The following is a 24,204-nucleotide window of genomic DNA, read 5'->3' on the forward strand; positions in this document are numbered from 1 at the left end:
ACTCTAATTAGAGCATGAGCTGTTCTCAGCTCCTGATAGTGAGTGGGTGTGTGATCCAATGGAAATCAACTAACATTTGCAGATCCCCTGACAGTATAGGCAGTGGATTGACCATAGCTCCAGTCAAATCCACAATACTATCACACAGCTACCTCCTGAGCTACAAGTATGTATTTCTGACTGCCTATAACATTTTCTGGCTATCATGCAGTTATCTCAAATTCAACACACCAAAACCAAATTCTCCATAGCATGGAGACATATCCCAGGAAACATCATAATTCTACTGCTCACAATCTTTGTTAATTGAAGTACTGTTAGTCATTCAAGCTAGAAGGTAAACACTCCATTTAGATCCATTTCTCTTTTCCCCTTCAGCCAGGTCTTAATATCCAAGTGGCCATACATCCTGGCTCTCCTACAGTCTATGTCTGTTGGTGGGGAATAATGTTTACAAATGCCTCCATTTATTCTCAAATAAATCCCACTTCAGACAATAAATTATGTGGACACTTGTGTAATACTCTTACGTAACTCGCCAACCTTCCTCCTGCTACTGCTGTCTTTAATTCACGATCTGATTATTTCTCGTCTTGGCTACTGAAATTAAACGACATGCTCTCTCTGAACTTTCCCAATCCATTCTCCTTGCACGCTTGCTTTTGCTAACATCTCCAAGTCCCACTCAGACCTTCCCCTGCTACTTCACATTCCTTTCCTCCACATAGAACAAAATCCAAGCTTCCTGGCATAACATATAAGCTTCTCCATCACTCGACATTGATCTGTCTCTCCAGCCTCACACAGTCACTTCCTCAGCCTCACCAATACTTGACATTCCTGATCTTTCTCCCAGCTGCACCTCTTCATTTCCTGGGTCAGAAGTGTTCATCTTCCCTGGCCAAAAAAAGTAATCCAGCCTTTAAAACGTACCTTAAACTTTACCTCCTCTGTGAAAATTCCTCTGCACACAACATCAAAATCTCTCTGCTCTCAACTACTTCAGCTGTTTATCCAGACTGCTGTGAAGAATAATGTCTTATTATGTGGCAACTGCCTATCTGCCTAAGCCTCAGAACTGCAGGTTCCTTAAAGGTAGGAAATATCCGTTATCCATTATTGTATTCCCATCACATGGCACAGAGCCTGGCATAAAGTCGGTAATTTGTGTCCATTTGCAAAAGAAGACAAAAAGTAAATAGAAATGCATTCATTGATATATCTAAGTTAATTCAAAGGTTTTTTTTGTTTTGTTTTGTTTTGTTTTTATGGAGTCTCGCTCTGTCACTCAGGCTGGAGTCAGTGGCGCAATCTTGGCTCACTGCAACCTCCGCCTCCCAGGTTCAAGAGATTCTCCGGCCTTGGCCTCCCAAGTAGCTGGGACTATAGGCACGCACCCCCATGCCTGGCTAATATTTGTATTGTTAGTAGAGACGGGGTTTCACCATATTAGCCAGACTGGTCTCGAGCTCCTAACCTTGTGATCCACCCGCCTCGGCCTCCCACAGTGCTGGGATTACAGGCGTGAGTCACCGTGCCTGGTCAATTCAAAGTTTTAAAACTTCACATTTTCAAATGAAAGTTGAACATACCATTTTTGGATGTATTAAAATACTCATCTAAAGACTCTTATTACTGTTTGCAATGTTTACTATATATCTAAAGGATCAACTTAAAAGAACTATCAGACCTTTCTTCCCTTTCTTTTTTTTCTATATTTCCTTTGTCACTTTAATTGAAAATGAAAAGATTCTGCCACCAGCTGTCAGACACAGGATTTGTGTAGGAAAATGAAACTCTATTTGTTTTTACACCTTTTATTTTGGTAAAGGGCTTGGTGTACTCAGTAGAGTCATAAGTATTCTGTCTAGATATTTTTATACAATGTTCCTTTTAGATTCCAAACTCTTTGGGAGGATCTTCCTAAACAAGGTAAAAGCAAAATGCCAAATTCCATATTTTTGCCCTTCTTTTAAAGGGAATCCATACCAAGTGTTTTCAAGAACTTCCTGTTACTTCAAAGAAATTTTTAGCGTGAATACGTAGAGAGGGCATGAGTTGAAACGGCAAGAAACAGATGCGTGGTCTACAAAAAAATCCACAGAACAAATCCTGACATGTCACTAAAGATGTAGAATGAATCTCTGCCTCTTGAGTAAGCATTAACACTGTAACCACAATAGTTTTGACTGAAGGCTACAGTGTCAACTGTTGACGGCCACTGCACAGAACATTCTCTTTTAGAAATATATTTGACATCAGTTGTATCTTTGGAATCAAGGTTTTGGCCAGCCACAAAGAATGTTCTCTGGCCAGCATGGATGTGTACTTATTAGATGATGGCTTCACATTGGTCTGCAGTAGGAAGCATTCCTGGAGGTTGACAGAGCTCAGAGGCTGGAAATGGGTATGAAGAAAACAGTTTGAACACTGACTGCGAGGCATTTCGATTCGTGAAACAAGTCATTACTGACAAATAGAGGCTAGTGTATCTCCGTCACAGGAGCTCATCACTCCCAGCTTCTCCTTTGTGGCCCAGGTCCAAGTCACTAAACATCAATCAAGTCAGCATCACTTTTGGAACCCAAATCAAGGTCACTCCTTGCCTTTGGATCTTGTCTCTTTATCGTCAAGTCCACAATTTCATGCATCATAAATTGGATAACACTATGGACTCTAATATTGATTAATAAATATTGATACAATTCTCTGCTTATGGTTTCTTTAAAGATTTCAGTATTTGAGAAAACCACTGATATTCTTCACATTTATTTCTAACTTTGAGTTATTTAAAGTAATGCGTGTGTATATATGCGTGTATGTGTGTATATGTGTACGTATCTATGCCAACAACCATGTTTCCTATTTGTCATGCACTGAAATCATTATTGTATGGCAATACTGGTCATACTACTGCTTGCTGATACAGTGCAGTGAAGGTGAATCCCTTTTCTTCTGCCAAATTTAAAAAGATGCTTAAGTTTTATAGCACTTGTATTGCAAACTGGACAACTAAATCATGTTTTAAAGTACTGCTCTTTGTTGTTCACAAAGGAGAAAACATTGAGAGTCAGTCCTAAAGGAACACCAAGCCTTACAAGGCTGGGCTCAGAGGCTCTTTACCTCAGTTCTGACATCCTGTCTTCTCTCTGCACTACAAGCAGTGCCGTAAGAATCCTCACACTGAAACACCTAAGGTGTCTCCTTTGTGTCAGCCACCGGTCCAACCAATCTGGATGTGTAATCTCATTTATTCCTCACAACAGACCTAGGAGGTGATCTATAATGCTCCCTCTAGTTTATCATGTTTTAATAGAATAAAGAAGAAAAATGTATGATCATGTCACTAGATGAAGTACGAATATTAGATAAAAATCAGTATCAATTAACCACAAAAACTTTGCAAGTAAGAAGAGTAGAGGATTGTATTAATCTGACCAGGGATGTCTTCAAAAACCCTAAAGATCACTTAAACATCATGCCTAATATTATCACTTTTAGTCACCATTGTACTGAAACTCTCAGCCAGTTTTAAGGCAAGGGAAAACTAAAACGTCAAAGATATGGAAAGGAAAATATAAAATTCTCATTATTTACAAACTAGATGATGGTTTTTGTAGAAAAAATGCAAACAAATCATCAGAGAAAATGTTATAATTAACAAAGTACTAAAACAATATTGCTGGATTCACAGTCAATAATATATGAATATAAAACATTTATAATATACCAACAATAAAAATCAGAAAGTAAAATTGAGGAAAAAGTATGCCATCTATAATAGGATAAAAATAAAAACAAATATCTTGGAAAAAGCATATTAAAAAGTGTCATACTCTCTATCCAATATATTATAAAACATTGTTGAGAGAAAAATTTTAAAACTGAATACAGCAACATATCATGTTTGTAGACTGGAAGACTCAGTATTTTTAAGATGCCAATTCTTCAAAATCATTGATGTGTGGATGAATTCAATCTCTATAAATATCTCAGGAGGTTTTTGTGGAAATTGAAAAATTAACTCAAATATGTATATAAACATTCAAAAGGTCAAGAATAGTTGAGACAATTTGAAAAAGAAGTAAAAACTAGAGGACTATCATTAGAAATATTTATAAATCTATGGTAGTTAAGACAGTAAGGTATTGTCAAAACATTGGAAAAATATGCCAAAGACTCTATAGAAAGTCCAAAAATTAACTTGCATGTATATGCATTATTTAGGGCAAATAAGGCACTGTAGAGCTTTGGGGAAAATCGTCATTTGAAAAATACATAATGACGTATCAGAGAAGGAGATCAGAAGAAAAAAAAAAAAAAAGAACACTGACCCTCTACAACAAAAATCAATTCTGGGTAAAAGAGCTTAAGAATAAAAGGTGATATGGTTTGGCTATGCCCCTACCCAAATCTCATCTTGAATTGTAGCTCCCATAATCCCCACGTGTCATGTGAGGAACCTGGTGGGAGGTAACTGAATCATGGGGACGAGGTTTTCCCATGTTGTTCCCGTGATAGTGAGTAAGTCTCATGAGATCTGACGGTTTTATAAAATGCAGTTCTCCTGCACATGCTCTTTTGCCTACCGCTCATGTAAGGTATACCTTTGCTCCTCCTTCACCTTCCGCCATGATTGTGAGGTCTCCCCAGCCATGTGGAACTGTGTGTCCATTAAATCTCTTTTTCCTTACAAACTACCCAGTCTCAGGTATTTCTTCATAGTAGTATGAAAATGGACTAATACAAAAGGTGAAACAGTAGACAAGAAGACAAGAAAGGAGTATATCTTTGTGACCTTTGTATGAAAAAGGATTTCCTAACCAGGACACAGAGAATACTAAACCTAAAGGAAACAAAATGAATTGCTTATCTCTAAAATTAAGAACCACTAGGGGCTGGGAGCGGTGGCTCACACTTGCAATCCCAGCACTTTGGGAGGCTGAGACAGGGAGATCACCTGAGGTCAGGAGTTCAAGACCAGCCTGGTCAACATGGTGAAACCCCATCTCCACTGAAAATACAAAAAATTAGCCAGGCATGGTGGCAGCCACCTTTAATCTCAGCTACTCTGGAGGCTAAGACAGGAGAATTGCTCGAACCCGGGAGGCAGACCAGCCTGGGCAACAAGAGTCAAATTCCATAAAAAAAAAAAAAAAAAAAAAAAAACCACTAAGAAGAAAGTTAAAAATGCAAGAGTGGATCAGCGTGGAAGAAACTACTTACATGAAAACAAATGACGGCTGGACGTGGTGGCTCACGCCTATAATCCTGGCACTTTGGGAGGCCAAGGCAGGCAGATCACTTGAGGTCAGGAGTTCAAGACCAGCCTGGCCAACATGGTGGAACCCTGTCGCTACTAAAAATACAAAAATTAGCTGGGCATGGTGGCACACGCCTATAATCCCAGCTACTCAGGAGGCTGAGGCGGGAGAATCGCTTGAACCTGGGAGGCAGAGGTTGCAGTGAGCTGAGATCACACCACTGCACCCCAGACTGGGCAACACAGCAAGACTATGTCTCAACAAACAAACAAACAAATAAACAAACACCAAATGACTTTTATATACAATATAAAAAGCATTCTTGCAGGACAGAGTAGCTAAAGAGTTGAAAGAGTCCTTCAAAAAAGAGAAATCCAATTGTCAGTAAACTTACAAAAAGGTGCTCAACTTCTTGGACATCAGAAAAGTGCGAATTCAAATAGCAATGAGGTATTACTACGAACATACCAGAAAGGATAAACTTACAAAGATGGTAAATACCACATGGCAGAGAGAATGTGGAGCACCTGGAACCATCACCATGCCCTACTGGTGAGAATGTAAACTGGTACAACTATTTTGGAAAACTATTAATGTTTTCTAAAACTTGACATACTCTACGGCCTAAGAATCCCACCTCTATGGAAGAGTATGCGTCAAACAACATGTGCTAATAGGGCATTCACACACGTACTATTCTTAATAGCTCCACATCTGAATAAGTAAATCTCCATCCACAGCTGAAAGGATACACAGATTGACATATACTAAGGACATCCAGGCAGCAATATAAATGAATTGTTTCATGCAACATAATGCATTGGTTTTTCATAAAATGCTCATGGCAAGAAGCCAAATACAAATAGAAATTGAGTGACTCCATTCTGATAAATTTCAAATACAGGCAAAATAAATATTGAGTTTCAAAAGTCAGGATGGTGGTGGTTACTCTTGTATGCTTGAGATATTTACTTTTTCAATAGTAGATGTTTACATTTTCATTTTATTACATTATGCTTAAAATTTTAATATTAATAAAATATGTTATATTTTTAAAATATGAATAAGTTGATAATTTTAATTAATATAATAGATTAAATAATTTTCTTAATATTTATTATAAAACTAATTGTAATATAGACATATAATATAATCTTAATGCAATAAATGTTGAATAAACTTTAATTTTAATTAACATTATAGAAATAAAATATATTAATGTTAATAATAATATTATTTTACTTGCAGAATGGATTTCAGCAGCTTGAAAGAAAATCCTGGAATAGGAACCACTCCAACACCAATATCGCTTATGGCACATGGCCCATCAATATCTTGAGTAAAAGTGAATTTCAGAAGAATGAGGAGAATTTTGAAAACCTAACTCTTGAAACAATCTATTCTGCTTATGTTTTTAAGAGGCATAAGAGTGATAAAGATAAAAGACTCTATGTTGAATAAATTCTAAAACTACCACCTTGATAATAGAAAAACAAATATTCAAAGACAAAAAAAAAATAAAAAGAATTTATGCTAAAGATAAATGTTCAAACGAAATGAATCTATCCTAAGGACAAATGTATTGGGGCCTTAATTAGAAAATAGAAATTCTAAAGGAACTGAAATGTTTCATTGTACTGGAATAATGACATGTATTATGATATTAAGATATACCCATACAGAGTAGCATTTATAGAATGTTATGAAAAATGCATTACAATATAGCAGCTCAAATAATGTTACACAGAAATATGCGTGTATGTTTTATAAACACACTCACACACACACACCCTAACTGAGTGAAAGACAGATGCATAGAAAATTTCTGAAAGGAAACCCACCAAAATGCTGTTTCAGGAAATGATACTGAGATAATAGGTGACTTTCCCCTCCTACTTTCTAAATTATTTGTATTATGGATCTTTTTTTTTAAAAATAAATAATTTATAACAAAAATTACAGCTCAAAATAATGAGTATTTTGAGTGTTTTGGATATAACATCAGCCAATCAGCCCTCTGGGAAAGAAATGAAGACAAGCTAATATTCCTGAAATGAAAATATTTAAGTAATTGACTGTTGTAGATTTCCAGATGTGAGATAACTATCAACTCATTCAGACTTATACTATTTAAGTGTTTTGTTCAACAACCATTTGCCTTAGTATCGATACAGTGGCTTGACATTTACTTCTTCAAAACTACCTCTACATTACTGTGCTGTTTAAAGCAAGTAGGAAATAAGTAAGTAATGTTTATGTACCTTCTATTTTCTTCCAGTAGACTTTAACTTGCAGTTGGCCATCCTGATAGAAGGGAGCTCCAACTTCCAGCGGGCGAGTGGGTCGTCGTCTTTGAAAAGGGAGTTGTGTTTGAATTCCACCTTTTCTAGTTTTCGCAAGCTGTTCTTCTATAACAAAGTACAACATTCTAAGTTACTTGTTAAAAATAATTATAGATTCCTGGGCAAGGTGGCCAAATAGGAACAGCTCCAGTATGCAGCTTCCAGTGACACCAACACAGAAGGTGGGTGATTTCTCCATTTCCAACTGAGGTATGCGGCTCATCTCATTGGGACTGGTTAGACAGTGGGTTCAGCCCATGGAGGGCGAGCAGAAGCAGGGTGGGGCATTGCCTCACACAGGAAGCATAAGCCCTGGGAACTTCCTTCACTAACCAAGCGAAGCCATGAGTGAATGACAGCTATCTGGCTCAGATACTACGCTTTTCCCACTGTTTTCACAACTTGCAGACCAGGAAATTCCCTCAGGTGCCTACACCACCAGGGCCCTGGGTTTCAAGTGCAAAACTGGGAGGCCATTTGGATAGGCACAGAGCTACCTGCAGGAATTTTTTTTTTTTTTTTTTTTTTTTAGATGGAGTCTCACTCTGTCGCCCAACAAAGATCAAAAGAGACAAAGAAGGGGAATATATAATGGTAAAGGATTCAACGCAACAAGAAGAGCTAACCTAAATATATATGCACCCAATATAGGAGCACCCAGATTCATTAAGCAAGTTCTTAGAGACCTATAGAGATACTTAGACTCCCACACAATAATAGTGGGAGGTTTTAACACCCCATTGTCAATATTAGACAGAACAACAAGACAGAAAATTAACAAGAACATTCACGACTTGAACTCAGCTCTGGACCAAGTGCACCTATGGATATCTACTGAACTCTCCACCACAAATCAACAGAATATACATTCTTCTCAGCACCATATAGCACTTATTCTAAAATTGACCACATAATTGGAAGTAAAATATTCCTCAGCAAATGCAAAAGAATGGAAATAATAACACAGTCTCTCAGACCACAGTGCAATCAAATTGGAACTCAGGATTAAGAAAGCCACTCAAAACCATACAACTACATGGAAACTGAACAATATGCTCCTGAATGACTACCGGGTAAATAATGAAATTAAGGCAGAAATAAGTAAGTTCTTTGAAACCAAGGAGAACAAAGACACAACGTACCAGAATCACTGGGACACAACTAAAGCAGTGTTTAGAGGGAAATTTATAGCACTAAATACCCACAAGAGAAAGCGGGGAAGATCTAAAATCGACACCCTAACATCACAATTAAAAGAACTGGAGAAGCAAGAGCAAACAAATTCAAAAGCCAGGAGAAGACAAGAAATAACTGAAATCAGAGCAGAACTGAAGGAGATAGAGACACAAAAAAACCCTTCAAAAAATCAGTGAATCCAGGAGCTCGTTTTTTGAAAACATTAACAAAATAGGTAGACCACTAGCCAGAATAAAAAAGAAGAAAAGAGAGAAAAATCAAATAGACACAATAATAAATGATAAAGGGGATATCACCACTGATCTCACAGAAGTACAAACTACCATCAGAGAATACTATAAACACCTCTACGCAAATCAACTAGAAAATCTAGAAGAAATGGATAAATTCCTGGGCACATACACCCTCCCAAGACTAAACCAGGAAGAAATTGAATCTCTGAATAATAGCCTACCAACCAAAAAAAGCCTAGGACCAGATGGATTCACAGTAGAATTTTACCACAGATGCAAACAGGAGCTGGTATTTTTCCTTCTAAAACTATTCCAAACAATAGAAAAAGAGGGACTCCTCCCTAACCCATTTTATGAGGCCAGCATCATGCTGATACCAAAACCTGGCACAGACACAACAAAAAAAGAAAATTTCAGGCCAATATCCCTGATGAACATTGATGTGAAAATCCTCAATCAAATACTGGCAAACCAAATTCAGCAGCACATCAGAAAGTTTATCCATCACGATCAAGTTGGCTTCATTCCTGGGATGCAAGGCTGGTTCAACATACTCAATCCATCACATAAAGAGAACCAATGACAAAATACACATGATTACCTCAATAGATGCAGAAAAAGCCTTCAATAAAATTCAGCACCCCTTCATGCCTAAAAACTCTCAATAAACTAGGTATTGATGGAACATATCTCAAAATAATAAGAGCTATTTATGACAAACCCACAGCCAATATCATACTGAATGGGCACAAGCTGGAAGCATTCCCTTTGAAAACTGGCACAAGACAAGGATGCCTTCTCTCACCACTCCTATTCAACATAATATTGGAAGTTCTGGCCAGGGCAATCAGGCAAGAGAAAGAAATAAAGGTATTCAAATAGGAAGAGAGGAAGTCAAATTGTCTCTATTTGCAGATGACATGATTGTATATTTAGGAAACCCAATCGTCTCAGCCCAAAATCTCCTGAAGCTGATAAGCAACTTCAGCAACGTCTCAGGATACAAAATCAATGTGCAAAAATCACAAGCGTTCCTATACACCAATAACAGACAAATAGAGAGCCAAATCATGAGTGAACTCCCATTCACAGTTGCTACAAAGACAATAAAATATCTAGGAATCCTACTTACAAGGGATGTGAAGGACCTCTTCAAGGAGAACTACAAACCACTACTCAAGGAAATAAGAGAGGATACAAACAAATGGAAAAACATTCCATGAGCATGAATAGGAAGAATCAATATTGTGAAAATGGACATACTGTGCAAAGTAATTTATAGATTCAATGCTATTCCCATCTAGCCACCACTGACTTTCTTCACAATTAGAAACAACTACTTTAAATTTCATGCGGAACCAAAAAAGAATCCATATAGCCAAGACAATCCTAAGCGAAAAGAACAAAGCTGGAGGCATCATGCTACCTGATTTCAAACTACACTACAAGGCTACAGTAACCAACACAGCATGGTACTGGTACCAAAACAGATACATAGACCAATGGAACAGAACAGAGGCTTCAGAAATAACATCACACATCCACAACCATCTGATCTTTGACAAACCTGACAAAAGCAATAGGGAAAGGATTCCCTATTTAATAAATGGTGTTGGGAAAACTGGCTAGCCATATGTAGAAAACTGAAACTGGATCCCTTCCTTTCACCTTATACAAAAATTAACTCAAGATGGATTAAAGATTTAAATGCAAGACCTAAAACCATAAAAACCCTAGAAGAAAACCTAGGCAATACCATTCAGGACATAGGCATGGGCAAAGACTTCACGACTAAAATACCAAAAGCAATTGCAACAAAAGCCAAAATTGACAAATGGGATCTAATTAAACTAAAGAGCTTCTGCACAGCAAAAGAAACTAGCATCAGAGTGAACAGGCAACCTACAGAATGAGAGAACATTTTTGCAATCTATCCATCTGACAAAGGGCTAATAATATCCAGAATCTACATGAAACAAACACATTTACAAGAAAAAAAAACAACTCTATCAAAAAGTGGGCAAAGTATATGAACAGACACTTCTCAAAAGAAGACATTTATGCGGCCAACAAACATATGAAAGAAAGCTCACCATCACTGGTCATTAGATAAATGCAAATCAAAACCACAATGAGATACCATCTCATGCCAGTTAGAATGGCGATCATTAAAAAGTCAGGAAACAACAGATGCTGAAGAGGATGTGGAGAAATAGGAATGCTTTTGCACTGTTGGTGGGAGTGTAAATTAGTTCAACCATTGTGGAAGACAGTGTGGCGATTCCTCAAGGATCTAGAACTAGAAATACCATTTGACCCAGCAATTCCATTATTGGATATATACCCAAAGGATTTTAAATCATTCTACTATAAAACACATACACATATATGTTTATTACAGCACTATTCACAATAGCAAAGACTTGGTGCCAACCCAAATTCCCATCAATGATAGACTGGATAAACAAAATGTGGCATATACACCATGGAATACCATGCAGCCATATAAAAGAATGAGTTAATGTCCTTTGCGGGGACATGGATGAAGCTGGAAACCACAATTCTCAGCAAACTAACACAAGAACAGAAAACCAAACACTGCATGTTCTCACTCATAAGTGGGAGTTGAACAATGAGAACACATGGGCACAGAGAGGGGAACATCACACACCAGGGCCTGTTGGGGGTGGGGGGCAAGGGGAGGTATAACATTAGGAGAAATACCTAATGTAGATGATGAGTTGATGGGTGCAGCAAACCACCATGGCACATGTATACCTATGTTAACAAACCTGCACGTTGTGCACAGGTATCCCAGAACTTAAAATATAATAAAAAATAATAATCATTATTATATAACCTGATATTAGTCCCAGTGTACTTCATTTCATCCTGTTATTTAGTCATATTAAATGTCTTCTTTTTTTAAAGTAAAAGATGGTATAACTGCATATTCTTTCATGTTCAAGTTAATGAACTGCCCCCCTTCAAAATCCACTGGACGGTGGCTCAAGCCTGTAATCCCAGCACTTTGGGAGGCCGAGACGGGCGGATCACGAGGTCAGGAGATCGAGACCATCCTGGCTAACACGGTGAAACCCCGTCTCTACTAAAAATACAAAAAACTAGCTGGGTGCGGTGGCGGGCACCTGTAGTCCCAGCTACTCTGGAGGCTGAGGGAGGAGAATGGCGTAAACCCGGGAGGCGGAGCTTGCAGTGAGCTGAGATCAGGCCACTGCACTCCAGCCCGGGTGGCAGAGCAAGACTCCATCTCAAAAAAAAAAAAAAAAAAAAAAAATCCACTGGAATACTAAAAGTATATTACACGTAATCCCCAGTATTTAATTTGGTAAGTAACATATATTCACCAGGCTTGAAAGATGCTCCAATGTAAATAATAAGTATAAATAATATTTCTCATTATAGTTTTTTTATAGTTATGGGGAAAATAAAATAATATTACAATAGCATTTCGTGAAGCAATTGATAGGTTTTCGTGGAAAACCCATATGTAATATGGAAGTATGAGTATTATCCATCATACTTGGCGCAGGGCTCTAAACGGAAATGTGGTTCAGCTTTGTCAAATAAATAGTAAAGAGCAAATTGCACCTACTCAGCTGACAATGCCAACTTCAGCTTCAACACTCAGCAACCCATCTGTGTGTCATTCAGATTAGTGACAGACATCCAAATTCTGACAGATATTAAAGTGAAACTTTAAAATATCCAGCAAATGAAATGAAATGAAAAGGCATCAGGTTGGGCAATGGAGTACAAGAACCCATTCAGTAATTAGCTCTTTCTGTCAGCAATTCTGAGCACTTCCCAAGAGCCAGGCATTGAGCTAGGAGTTGCAGAGATGAAGTTTTTGTACCTGAGGGGCTCTTGAAATACCACCAGACAAATCGCTCTCATGATGGTGTGCCAGCAGTGAGCTTGACCAAAGGCACCTGCCCAGTGGAAGAGCATCAGTCTGACCAGCCACTGTTTCTGTTCTTTGAAAAAGTGGCCACAAGTTTTCTGAAGAATCGAGTCATGGGAGTATAACTGCTGCCATGTGACATGGTATTTTGTGAAGAAACCAGGACACTTTAGGAAAGACGAGGTGAAAGTATGTTCACATGTTCATTATTGGTTGCTATTTAAAAGCATGAACTTTTTTCCCCTATTGTCCATTTCAAAGTGTTTTCAACACATATTTGTTGCAATGCTAGGACACCATAAAACTGAACAAGAAGGATTCCAAGCCCTATGTATCCCATATCCAGTGGGAGATAGAGACATACTACTATAAATCAAAACAGCATTAAACATATCTTTGAATCAGGCAGTTCAAGATTTCATTCTTAGCGCAGGTCATTTCTTACTGTGTTGTTGTGTAGAGTCATGATCTGACTCTAGTTTTAGTTTGTTTTTTATTATTCTGTTTTCATTTAGCTGTATCTTTCTCTCTTTTGCCATTCCTAATTCTCCAAATCTGCTTGTTTTCTTTGTATCTATACTTTTGATTGCTTTAGCTCAGAATGGACCAGCACTACTTGTTTCTGTCAACCTTCTTTGCCCATGAAAACTTCTCAGAGGCTCTCCCTGGTGAAGATTTTCCAGAGTAAATCAAAACACACCACTCTTTTGTGTTCCTGTATTTTTTGTTTTAAGTTATTTTTTCTTCTTTAATTTGCTTCTCAAACTCAACCCAGAAGTCCTCTACAAAACAGAGCTCATCCTAATCTTCCTTGGATGAAATGAAATAAATAAAATTATGAATTGATGGCTGTTTATACCAAATATATTACCAAATACTCACTTGCCTCGGGCTATTTGGGGTGTTTTATTTATGTCAATATAGTTATCCTTTAACATGAGATTCAAACATGTTGCAGGAAGGGCAATAAACTTAATATTTTTTTTTCTTTGGAAACAGGGTTTCACACCATTGCCCAGGTTGGTCTCAAACTTCTGGCTCAAGTGATCCTCCCATCTGAGCCCCCTAAGTAGTTAGGAGTATAGGCACATGCCACTGAACTTCACTTTTGACTCCAGGTGTGTTCCTGAGGGGCTTGGTTGGGGTGGTGAATTTTGACACTAATTTACATTCATAGAGCCATCCTATGAAATTAAGCAGGGGCCAGTAAACTTTTCCTAAATGGCCAGATAGTAAATATTTTTGGTTCTGTGCATCATATGGAAAATGTTTTCGGTTTTGCAGACCGGTCTCTCTCCCAACTACTCAATTACTGTTGTACTCCCCAAACAACCAGACATGATATGTAAATGATATGCAAACAAATGTGACCCTGTGCCAATAAAATCTTATTTACAAAACCAGGAGGGGGCTGGATTTGGCCTGTGGGCCATAGTTTGCAGACCCCTGAGAAAGGAATTAGCGTGCACTGAAGATGAAAAAAGCAACACTCAAAAATACTAAGAATTGTATTCAGTTTCACATAATTCAAAGAGTGAAGGTGAAATTTAATCCCAGGGCCATCCCATGCCAAACTTCTGTTTCCATCACCATGTACTGAGTCTTACAGAGTACCCATTTATATGATTTAATAATTAGGACACCAAAAATTTCCCTAGGCCCCAAATTTCTCTCTCATCTACTCACTGAATTTAGAGGTTGCATACATAGAAATTCTGCCCTTTGATGCAAGATGTTTCTGCTTTCTGAATTCCAAATAGCCCTTTGAGAGATAAAAGGGTAAGCTGTATTGATTTTATGCTTATAAACAATGTGTTATCGAAACTCTTCTAATAAAAGCAGCGAGGTTTGCATTCTTGGGCAGGTGAGAGGAAGACAGAAGGATGAGATGGAGAGAACACGCCCAACCTGGGGTAAGACAAGATCAGTCAAGGAAAGCTGTGGACCCCAGAAGATAATCTACATCAACTCAATTTTTCCTGACACTGGCATGACCAATGAATTGTCTATCCAACAGACCAGATGAAAGGAAAATAAAAACACACATTTGTTAAATTCGCATTTAGGCTATTTTAGCTTAAAGAGTTCAAATCAATGTGTGGATAACAGAATCATTTATGAGGTTGCTACTTTTTGAGAGTCAGTATAACCAATAACATAGGAAGCTTAGAACCCAGGAGAAGAGATAGGAACCAGATATAGAAAACTCATGGTTATCCTAGCCAAAGTCCATCACTTTCTTGACACTGTCACGGAGTTAAAGAGTCCTCCTACTTATACCCAAAGTCTTCATGACATAACTAATTAAGAATTTAAGTTTTCTTTTGCTTTTATTGTTTTAAGGGTTAGGGTCTCCCTCTGTCTCCCAGGCTGGAGTGCAATGGCACTATCATGGCTCACTGCAGCTTCAAACTGCTAGGCTCAAGTGATTCTCCTGCCTCAGCCTCCCAAGTAGCTGGGACTACAGGCATGCACCACCAAGCCTGGCTAATTTTTTTTAAGAGACACAGTCTCACTATGTTGCCCAGGTTGGTTTCCAACTCCTGGCCTCAAGCAGTCCTCCTACCTTGGCCTCCCAAATTGCTGGGATTACAGGCATGAGCTACCGGGCCCAGCCAGGATCTAAGATTTTCACAAACCCATTTATGTTTCTAATAATCTGTGATAATATTGAGAACTCACCACCAGATAACTAAGACAGATACTATGTTTAGATAGATATCATGTTTAGATACTAGGTTTAACCTCAATGTCAATCTTGTCTTCCTACTTGCTTTATATCCTAGGCAAACTTTTTCTTTTCTTTTCTTTTCTTTTTTAAATGGAGTCTTGCTCTGTCACCCAGGCTGTAGTGGAGTGCAGTGGCACAATCTCAGCTCATTGCAACCTCTGCCTCCCAGGTTCAAGTCATTCTCGTGCCTCAGCCTCCAGAGTAGCTGGGACTACAGGCATGCATCACCATGCCAGGCTAATTTTTGTATTTTTAGCACGGGGTTTTACCGTGTTGGCCAGGCTGGTCTTGAGCTCTTGACCTCAAGTGATCTGCCCATCTTCACCTCCCAAAGTGCTGGGATTACAGGCATGAGCTACTGCGCCCAGCCCTAGGCAAACTTTAGTATTTAATTATATATGTAAAAACATACTTTTATATATCAAGATTGAACCATTGTTGCTTTACTAAAATGATTCAAGAAGAGAAATCCACCAACAATTAGTGTTGCTGACACATGCAACACTAATTTTATTCGGTAAAAACCGAATAAGGTGCATACTACAATGCTAGCAGTACGACCCTGACTTTATAAGAATGTCTCCTCTACTTTCAGTAATAAGCAAAAATGGAATAATATCATATCTACCATATTCTGAAAAAGTTATGATGTCTGATTTATACTCTTCGATAGTCATAGAAATTAAGAAAATAAAATATGTACACTATTTTTCAAACATCCAAGTTTTGATTAATTTTACAGATCATCAAGAGATTCAGAGTATTTTCTCTCCCATCTATTCTTGTTCTGGAGAGCCAGAAAATAATTCCAGTTCCATGAGGCAACTATAAAACATTTGGAACCTGTCAAACTTGAAAATATTCCTCCTGTCTTCAAAGAAACAAGCTACCATTCCATTAAAGACAATGCTATATCATACTTCCTTCAAGGGACTCTTTCATAAAACTGCATGAACATTCAGCCTTCACTTGAATAGAAATGTTTATCATTAAAACACCTAGTAGCCTGCAGACCTGGAAAAATATAATTCAAAAAGTAATTTATATACTGACATTTACTACTCTCCTTCCTATAAAATGTAATTTCCCTTGCTTATACTATAACGTTGTAATTATTCTTTACTTCTAGTTGGTTCATGATGAAATATATAATGTTCTTATAAAAGTCACAGACTAGTGTTTATGAGATTATATATCAACATTGGGATATAAAATCCTGACAAACATTCAACTATATCCTACATAATCTGTTGAAAAGTCACTCTCTTCTGTGGAATCACCTGAGACCCAAACAATATGTGTTACTATAGGTACTTTGCACTATGACTTCTTTTTCTTACTTTTATTTTATTCCTTTTCTGAATCTATGTAAGAGGAATCAGTCTTTAGAATAAAGTGGTCTTTGATAGGTTAACTACCATATCTCTTAATTGGTCAGCTAAACTATTACCTACTTTTAAAAGATAATTAGCAAAAGACCTTAACACAGGGAATCAACCGGTCCAATAGATTTCTTTCATTTAACTGCTTGCTTTGTTCATTTAACTGCCGTAATTCCAGTGTCTCCCCACCTGGCTAAAAACTCCCACTGGTAAAGATAATTCCTCTGGAACAGCCAACCAAGTGAGAACACAAACTCTTGGAGGACACAGTTAAAACATGCAAATGGCTTGTAAAAGATGTCCAACCTTGGTTGTTCCAAGATGAGACCAAAAGTCATTTCTTTCTCTCTTCCCCTTTAGTATTTATGACCATAGCAGATGAAAGCTTAAGAGAGCTGTAGTGCTGGAGTGTGGCACAGAGCAGGTTGAATGGAAAGACAGTTGCGTTCAGCTGAGTTACAATCAATTTACTGAGCTCTTACTATGTTCCTGGAAAATTCAAGAAACCTGTGGGTCCTGAAATAATTGCAGGACCTAGAAACAAACTGAAGTGAACAGGAAGTGGTAAAAGGAAGTCTCCCAAGCTTCTGGTCAGTAGTAACCTCAATGGAGACCAGAGATACCTGGGAACATCAAGCTTTGTAAGTGGAGGGAGTGAGTTCAATGTGGAGTATGTTGAGGTTGAGATGCCTGTATGACATTCAGATACAGGGGATGACAGGCTAGAGACATCGGGTATTAGTGGAGAAATCGAGGCTGGAGCTGAGTCATTGAGAACAGACCATGAGTAGGTAGTGACTAAATTGTCAGAGCAGATAAGGTAGAACCCTGGAGAGCTCCAATGTCCAAGAGCTGGACGGAGGCAGGAGATCCTACAAGGAAACTGAGGTACGAGAAAAATTAAGACATCTGGGAGTCAAATATACAAAGGTCAAGATGTAACAATGGGGAAAGTGTAGTTAAACAAGGACAAACTCATCAGAAGTGGTCAATAAAATTGCAATGGAAAACATCCACCAGACTTAGAAATTAGCAGGGGCAGATTTGGTGGAAAAGTGAGATTGAGAAATAGATTGCAGACATTTGAGAAAAAATGTGGAAAGGAGAAAGATAAGATGGTAGCTAGAATGAAACCAGCATCAGTGAAAGCTTTGCTTTAGAACTGGAAGCTGAGCAGATCAAGCCAGTGGAGAGGAATAGGTTGAGGTTGTAGGCAAACAACGGAGTAACTAATTAACTTGGTTTCAAAAATATTTTTGTTGCCATGTGTATATGCCAGGGATTGTGATGGATACCGTGACCAGATATATAGATAATCCATGGTCTCTGACGTAGATGAGATTTGACTTCAGTCAGTGCAGGTATCTGAGTTGGGAAGGAATGGGTCTAGAAACCACATGGTGAAGTCCACCACATACAGAAGGCAGGCTGACTCCACCTTGGAATACAGAAGACAGGAGAAGATAAACCTGGACATGAGAATAGATATGTTTATATTTATGGGGAACTGCATGGCTTACTGAGAAGGGATTTAGACTGGACTGTGCACTCCATGTGCAATGTGACTTAAAGGACAGAAAAAGGCTTATAATCATACTTCAGAGGGTAGCAGAAGGATCTAATTAAAGAATATCTCCCTGAGTTACAGGATTCTGTGGGGATGCCCCAGGAAGGGTGAAAAAGCTGTGGATATGCTACAGAGATCCAGGGTTTCATAAAAGTTTTGTCTGTGGGCTGGACCATGACAAGGCTCTAGATAATGTAACTTCAACAAGGACAAGCTGAGGTTGGACTTTTTTTCTCCTTGCTTTTGGTTCTGGAAATTAACAGATATTAAATTATGGGAATTTGCAATCCCATACCAGTTTCTAATGGGGAAAGAATGTTGTTTATTGGAAGAACCAGGAGACTAAAAGACATGCTTATTTTATACAACAGATGAAATCTCCACCACCAGTAGAGAAAGACAGCTCTTGCATGAGCTGAAGTTTAAAGGATTTTGGCCTGAGAAGGGGGTTGGTGAGGAATATAGAAGAATATAGTGAAGGATGCAGTTTTGGGAAAAGTGAGAATTGAAGATAACTAGGTAGCTGTCTTGAGAGTGGACTCCAAAAAGAGAGAGATCTGTAAGTACACTGATATTTTCTAAAGAAAACTGACTGCTCTTTAAAGAAAATGACTTCTGCATGTTTGGCTTGAGCAAAAGGCTGAATCTTGGTGCCATTTATTGAGATAGGCAAGCCCAAGAGAGGAACAGGTATGGGCGAAAATCCAGACCTCGTGTTTGAACATTTTATTTGAAATATCTGCAAGCCATCCAAGTGGAGGTGCTAAGTGGGTGGCTGAATGTAGGACTCCGGAGTTCAAAGAGTGGTCAGGGTGGAAGGGCAGGGAGTCATTAGCACACAGATGGTGGTTAAATCCCTGCAACTCATGAGACCTCCAGGGGAGAGAGCAGTGGCCCATCCACCTTCATTCTTTCCTCACGCTGAGTTCTTTGCCCATGCAATATGCTTCTCTAACTCTCTACGCTCATCCACGCTGCTGCGTTTGTGTGGAATGATGTCCATTCCTTGTGAGCCTGCAGATCGCTCACTCTTCAGGACTTCATGAGGGATGATGTGACTCTCATTCCCACCTCCATGTCGGTCATTTCTGCTTCCACTGTTTCCTGTAGTTCTGTCTGTATGCAACACACAGATCTTTGTTATTATTTTATATATTTATCTCCCAAATTCAAAATTAGGCACTTTTAAGGCAGAAACCAAAATACATCATCGTGCTGGGAATAATGTATGTGTGTGTATAGTTATGTGCATGTTTGTGTGTATTTGTAGACACATGTGTATATGTATGCATATGTGTACATGTATACCTATGTGCACACTATATTTATAGAAAAGTATGGAACATATTGCTATACAGTGCATATATATAGTGTATATAGTGTATTACAGCATATAGTGTGTGTATATGTATAATATAGTATTCCTGGCGTTAGACACAGTGATGTCATAATTCATAGGCACACAATTTCAATGTGATGAGTAGATGGATGAATGGATTAAAAATGAATGAGGTTACTAAACATATTTCCATGAGAACTTTTAGGTAAAATTTATATTGTACCGAGACTCACATACAAATCGACCATTTCAAGTCCATTTAATCTCCAAAGAGACTATTTCTCAAACAGATAGAAATCTCTGTTTCTGGACCATTTTTTGAAGCATTATTTCAAACAAACCTGCCCATTTGGATCCTACGTTTTCCCAGGGGTGGAAGGTAATTATGAGCAACCCCTGTGTCTCACTCTGCAAGACCAGCATTGCCTTTCCTAAATTCAGACAAATGTTTAACACATTCTTCTCCTTCTGAACGAGGCCCACCGCCCTGATCAAAGGCAGCTATGATGATGGGGTCCTGCTAGCCTAAAAAAAATCAACATCGAAGGAGCCCCTGAGACAAAGGCCTCCTCCCTCCTACTCTCATTTAATCTGTCCCAATTTCCTGAAACCTTGCTAGGAGCCTCTACATGGAAGTTCTAACCGGTATCGATGTTTGAACAAAGCCAGAAACATCAAGTAACTTATTCTCTGACTCTGATATGAGTGTCATATAAGACTCTTCTCTTGTTTTGCTCAGTTCCCAGCAAACATACTAACATACTAGGTAAGAAAAAAAGAAACAAGGAAAAGCAATATGAGAAAGATTTAGTAACTTCACTCAATGGAGTATCAGGTAACCTTTCGAGCAGTAATTATGACCACTGTGTAGTACTAAGAAAAACAGGCATGCCACATCACTTTTTGTGTTCCCCATCCACTCGCGTACATACACACACATTATTCTCAGTACTATGATATATTTTGGTCTCTGCCTTCAAAGTGCCCAACTTTGATTTGGGAGATAAATACGTAAAATAATTGCACAAAAATAAGTGTATTGTATACAGAACTAGAGAAACACTGTAATCCCAGCACTTTGGGAAGCCGAGGTGGGTGGACCACCTGAGGTCAGGAATTCAAGGCCAGCCTGGCCAACATGGTGAAACCCTGTCTCTACTAAAAATACAAAAATTAGCCAGGCATGGTGGTGCGCACCTGTGATCCCAGCTACTCAGGAGACTGAGGCAGGAGAACCATTTGAACCCGGGAGGCGAAGGTTGCAGTGAGCTGAGATCATGCCATTGCACTCCAGCCTGGGTGACAGAGCTAGACTCTGTCTCAAAAAAACAAAACAAAACAAAAAAACAAAAACAACAACAACAACAAAAACTACAGAAACAGTGGAAGCAGAAATGACATCAATTTGTAACAGTTTAACTGTATGTATTCACCTTAAAAACAAGTATGTAATACGCACATGTACACGTCATGTAAACATAAAAAGTCAATCTGTTAAAATGAGATAAGGTAAGTTTTCTTAAATTTCCATTACAACACCAAAATTGCACCTACAATAGATAAAAACCATAAGAAAGAATTCAAAAGTCAAACTGTTTTGTATGTCATAGTTTAAATACTATAGTCACATGCGTGTGGGTAAGAAGACTTGCCATGTAATTATTCCAAATCAAAGACTCACTCTCCCTCCATTGTGCCTTGATGTGATATGGTGCCCGTCAGGTCACAGTCATCTTGAAAAACATGACACAGTCACTTACTGTTGGTTGCATGTGTGGATGTGAAGTGAAGGGACACCTTCGCACTCTTCAGCCGTGTCTGTCCCCAGTACGTTATGGCTTGCAATTCCACAACATAGTCACAGTCTGGCTGGAGTTTCTCCAGGGTCACAGAATTTTGAAACTAGAAATTAAGAGAATATACCCAAAATGCATTACAAACCTTCCATGTCTCTCATCTTCATTGCAAAATCTCATGTGTCATTATGAAGCATACCAACTTCTGATTTCTTTTACCAACTTTTCTATATCTTTGGAATCTGAAAATTCAGTTTTACTACAGATCAAAATAAACTTCAGGCCAGGTGCCATGGCTCCTGACTGCAATCCCAGCACTTTGGGAGCCTGAGGTGGGAGGATCGCTTGAGCCCAGGAGTTTGAGACTACCCAGGCAACATAGCAAGACTGTCTCTACAAAGAAAAGAAAAAAAAAAATTAACTGGGCATGGTGGTGTGCACCGTAGTTCCTCAGGAGGCTGAGGCGGGAAGATTGAGCCCAGGAGGTTGTGGCTGCAGTGAGCTGTGATCGCACCACTGCACTCCAGCCTGGGCAACAGAGTGAGACCCTGTCTCAAAAAATATAATAAAATAAAAACTAAAAATAAACTTCATAGAAAGGCCAAATGTATTTCAAAAATACTGTTTCTAAACCAATTAGTGGTCTCAGATAACATGGAAATAAATCATTCTGAGCCCTCTGCACTCTGAGACACCACCTCTCAGAGGAAAGGGAGCTGTTTGTAATAAAGTAACAGAGGTTTATGTTGCCACATACCTGGAAAAATTATGAACTGGCACTAATTGTAATTCTTTGATATCTGTTCTAAATTTTCTAGGAGCAAATTTCCACCAAAAGCTATACAAAAGAAAAATTCACTTGACAAAATGCTTCAAGGTGCTTCATTATTTTCTGTCATAATGTACTGGGCGGGGGCTGGAGGGCGGGGCCTGTCAGCATGTCATCATGTCACCTTTTCCTCTAGATTCCTAAGCGACTCCCCAATTTCAGCTCTTTCAGCTCATGAGGTAAGTGTGCACTACCACTGTCATTTGTAGCAAAATCCTTCAATATGAAAAATGGAACTGTCATAAAATTTCACAAAAATAAAGTGAAAATAGTATAATGGCTAAATATCAATGATACAGACTTTTGAGGCATGTTTTATAATTCTGAAGGGCACAGATATTGAAATCTTTAGCCTTGCTATCTTTTCATTTCTAAACATTTATCTACGAAATTCAACTTTATAAGTGACAGGAAAAGGTCTTTATGTAAATTTTATGACAAGATAAAGGAATGTATACTAAAAGGAATCCAAGTAACTATTTTTATGCAGTAAGCATTTCAAATAATACAAGATGATTGATATCGTAAGAATCTCACTGCAGAAAATGGTTCAATGAAGATTTTATTTCTTGGCATCTGACGAATAAACCACTCCAGATCCTTTTAATCAATGAGAAGAACATATTGTGACATGTGCCCTTCCTAAGCTGTTACTGCTCAGTGATTAGATTATAGACGGAAACACCTCACAACAGAAAAGCCATGAATATCCACTCTTTCATTTACAAGGATCTCTCTCTCTCTCTCTCAAAAAAAAAAAAAAAACCTAAAAGTAAAGCACATTTTGCATAATATCATTTTCTATGGCCAGACAGGTAAGATGGAGATCATTTAAACTGTTCCTTTGATTTCCAGAGTTGTGACTGACATTTAGATAGGAGGAGGTCAACGGTCTAAATGCCAATGCTTCTGCCTAAAATATAAAAGGCAGAACAGCTGGCATGACCCTGCATTCTGTGAACTTCCTTGGTAGACGTGAATGGGAGGGAAGCTTTCCTGCATCCATGGCCTCTCTCAGTTCAGCAGAGGCCTCTTTTCAGGCCAGTTGCCTTGAGTTGAAATTCACTCTGTGGGAAGAACAATCCTTCCTCCAGTTCCCACTCACCCCATCCGTAGTCTTTCTCCGCTTCTTCTTCGTTGGGACAAGAGACTTACTGCTGACTGTCCAGCTCCAAAAGACCTTGTAGTGATGCACAGGGATGTCTGGCTCCTCAGGGAGATCCCAAACTATAGTGATGGTCACACTCCCATCACTGTTGACGGTGGAGTTGGCCAATCGGAGGTTAGCTGGTGCTGGTGGGGCAGATGGATCTGAAATTCCAGTACAAAGACACATCATATGAATCCACAAAACTAACATCTTTGGACATGTAATGACTACAGGGTCAACACGTGAAGCATTGCTTTTTATAGGTAGGAAAGCTGAAAACGGGGGTGAAGGGGCATGGTGGCTCATGTCTGTAATCCCAACACTTTGCAAGGCTGAGGCTGGCATAGCTCTTGAGCTCAGGAGTTTGAGGACAGCCTGGGCAACAAAGTGAAACCCTGTCTCTACAAAATATAAAAAATTAGCTGGGCAGGATGGTGCATGCCTGTGGT

The 24,204-nt window shown here is 38.6% G+C and overlaps 1 protein-coding gene across 2 annotated transcripts in view; it reads right to left on the reverse strand.

The window, feature by feature from the left end:
* The window catches only part of ANOS1 (anosmin 1), a 214,002-nt gene that overhangs the window by 18,219 nt on the left and 171,579 nt on the right, over positions 1-24,204 (reverse strand). The window contains exons 7-9 of one of the 2 annotated variants that reach the window (XM_015126912.3): positions 23,711-23,916; positions 21,741-21,882; positions 7,526-7,672 (exon numbers count right to left, since the gene is read on the reverse strand). In XM_015126912.3, the coding sequence (XP_014982398.3) occupies positions 7,526-7,672; positions 21,741-21,882; positions 23,711-23,916 (495 nt within the window). Of the gene's footprint in view, positions 1-7,525; positions 7,673-19,263; positions 19,758-21,740; positions 21,883-23,710; positions 23,917-24,204 lie in introns of those variants that run through there. The other variant, XM_077988081.1, reaches the window with a different exon arrangement.

This window comes from Macaca mulatta, chromosome X (genome assembly GCF_049350105.2).
Source record: "Macaca mulatta isolate MMU2019108-1 chromosome X, T2T-MMU8v2.0, whole genome shotgun sequence".
Taxonomy (NCBI): Eukaryota; Metazoa; Chordata; class Mammalia; order Primates; family Cercopithecidae; genus Macaca; species Macaca mulatta.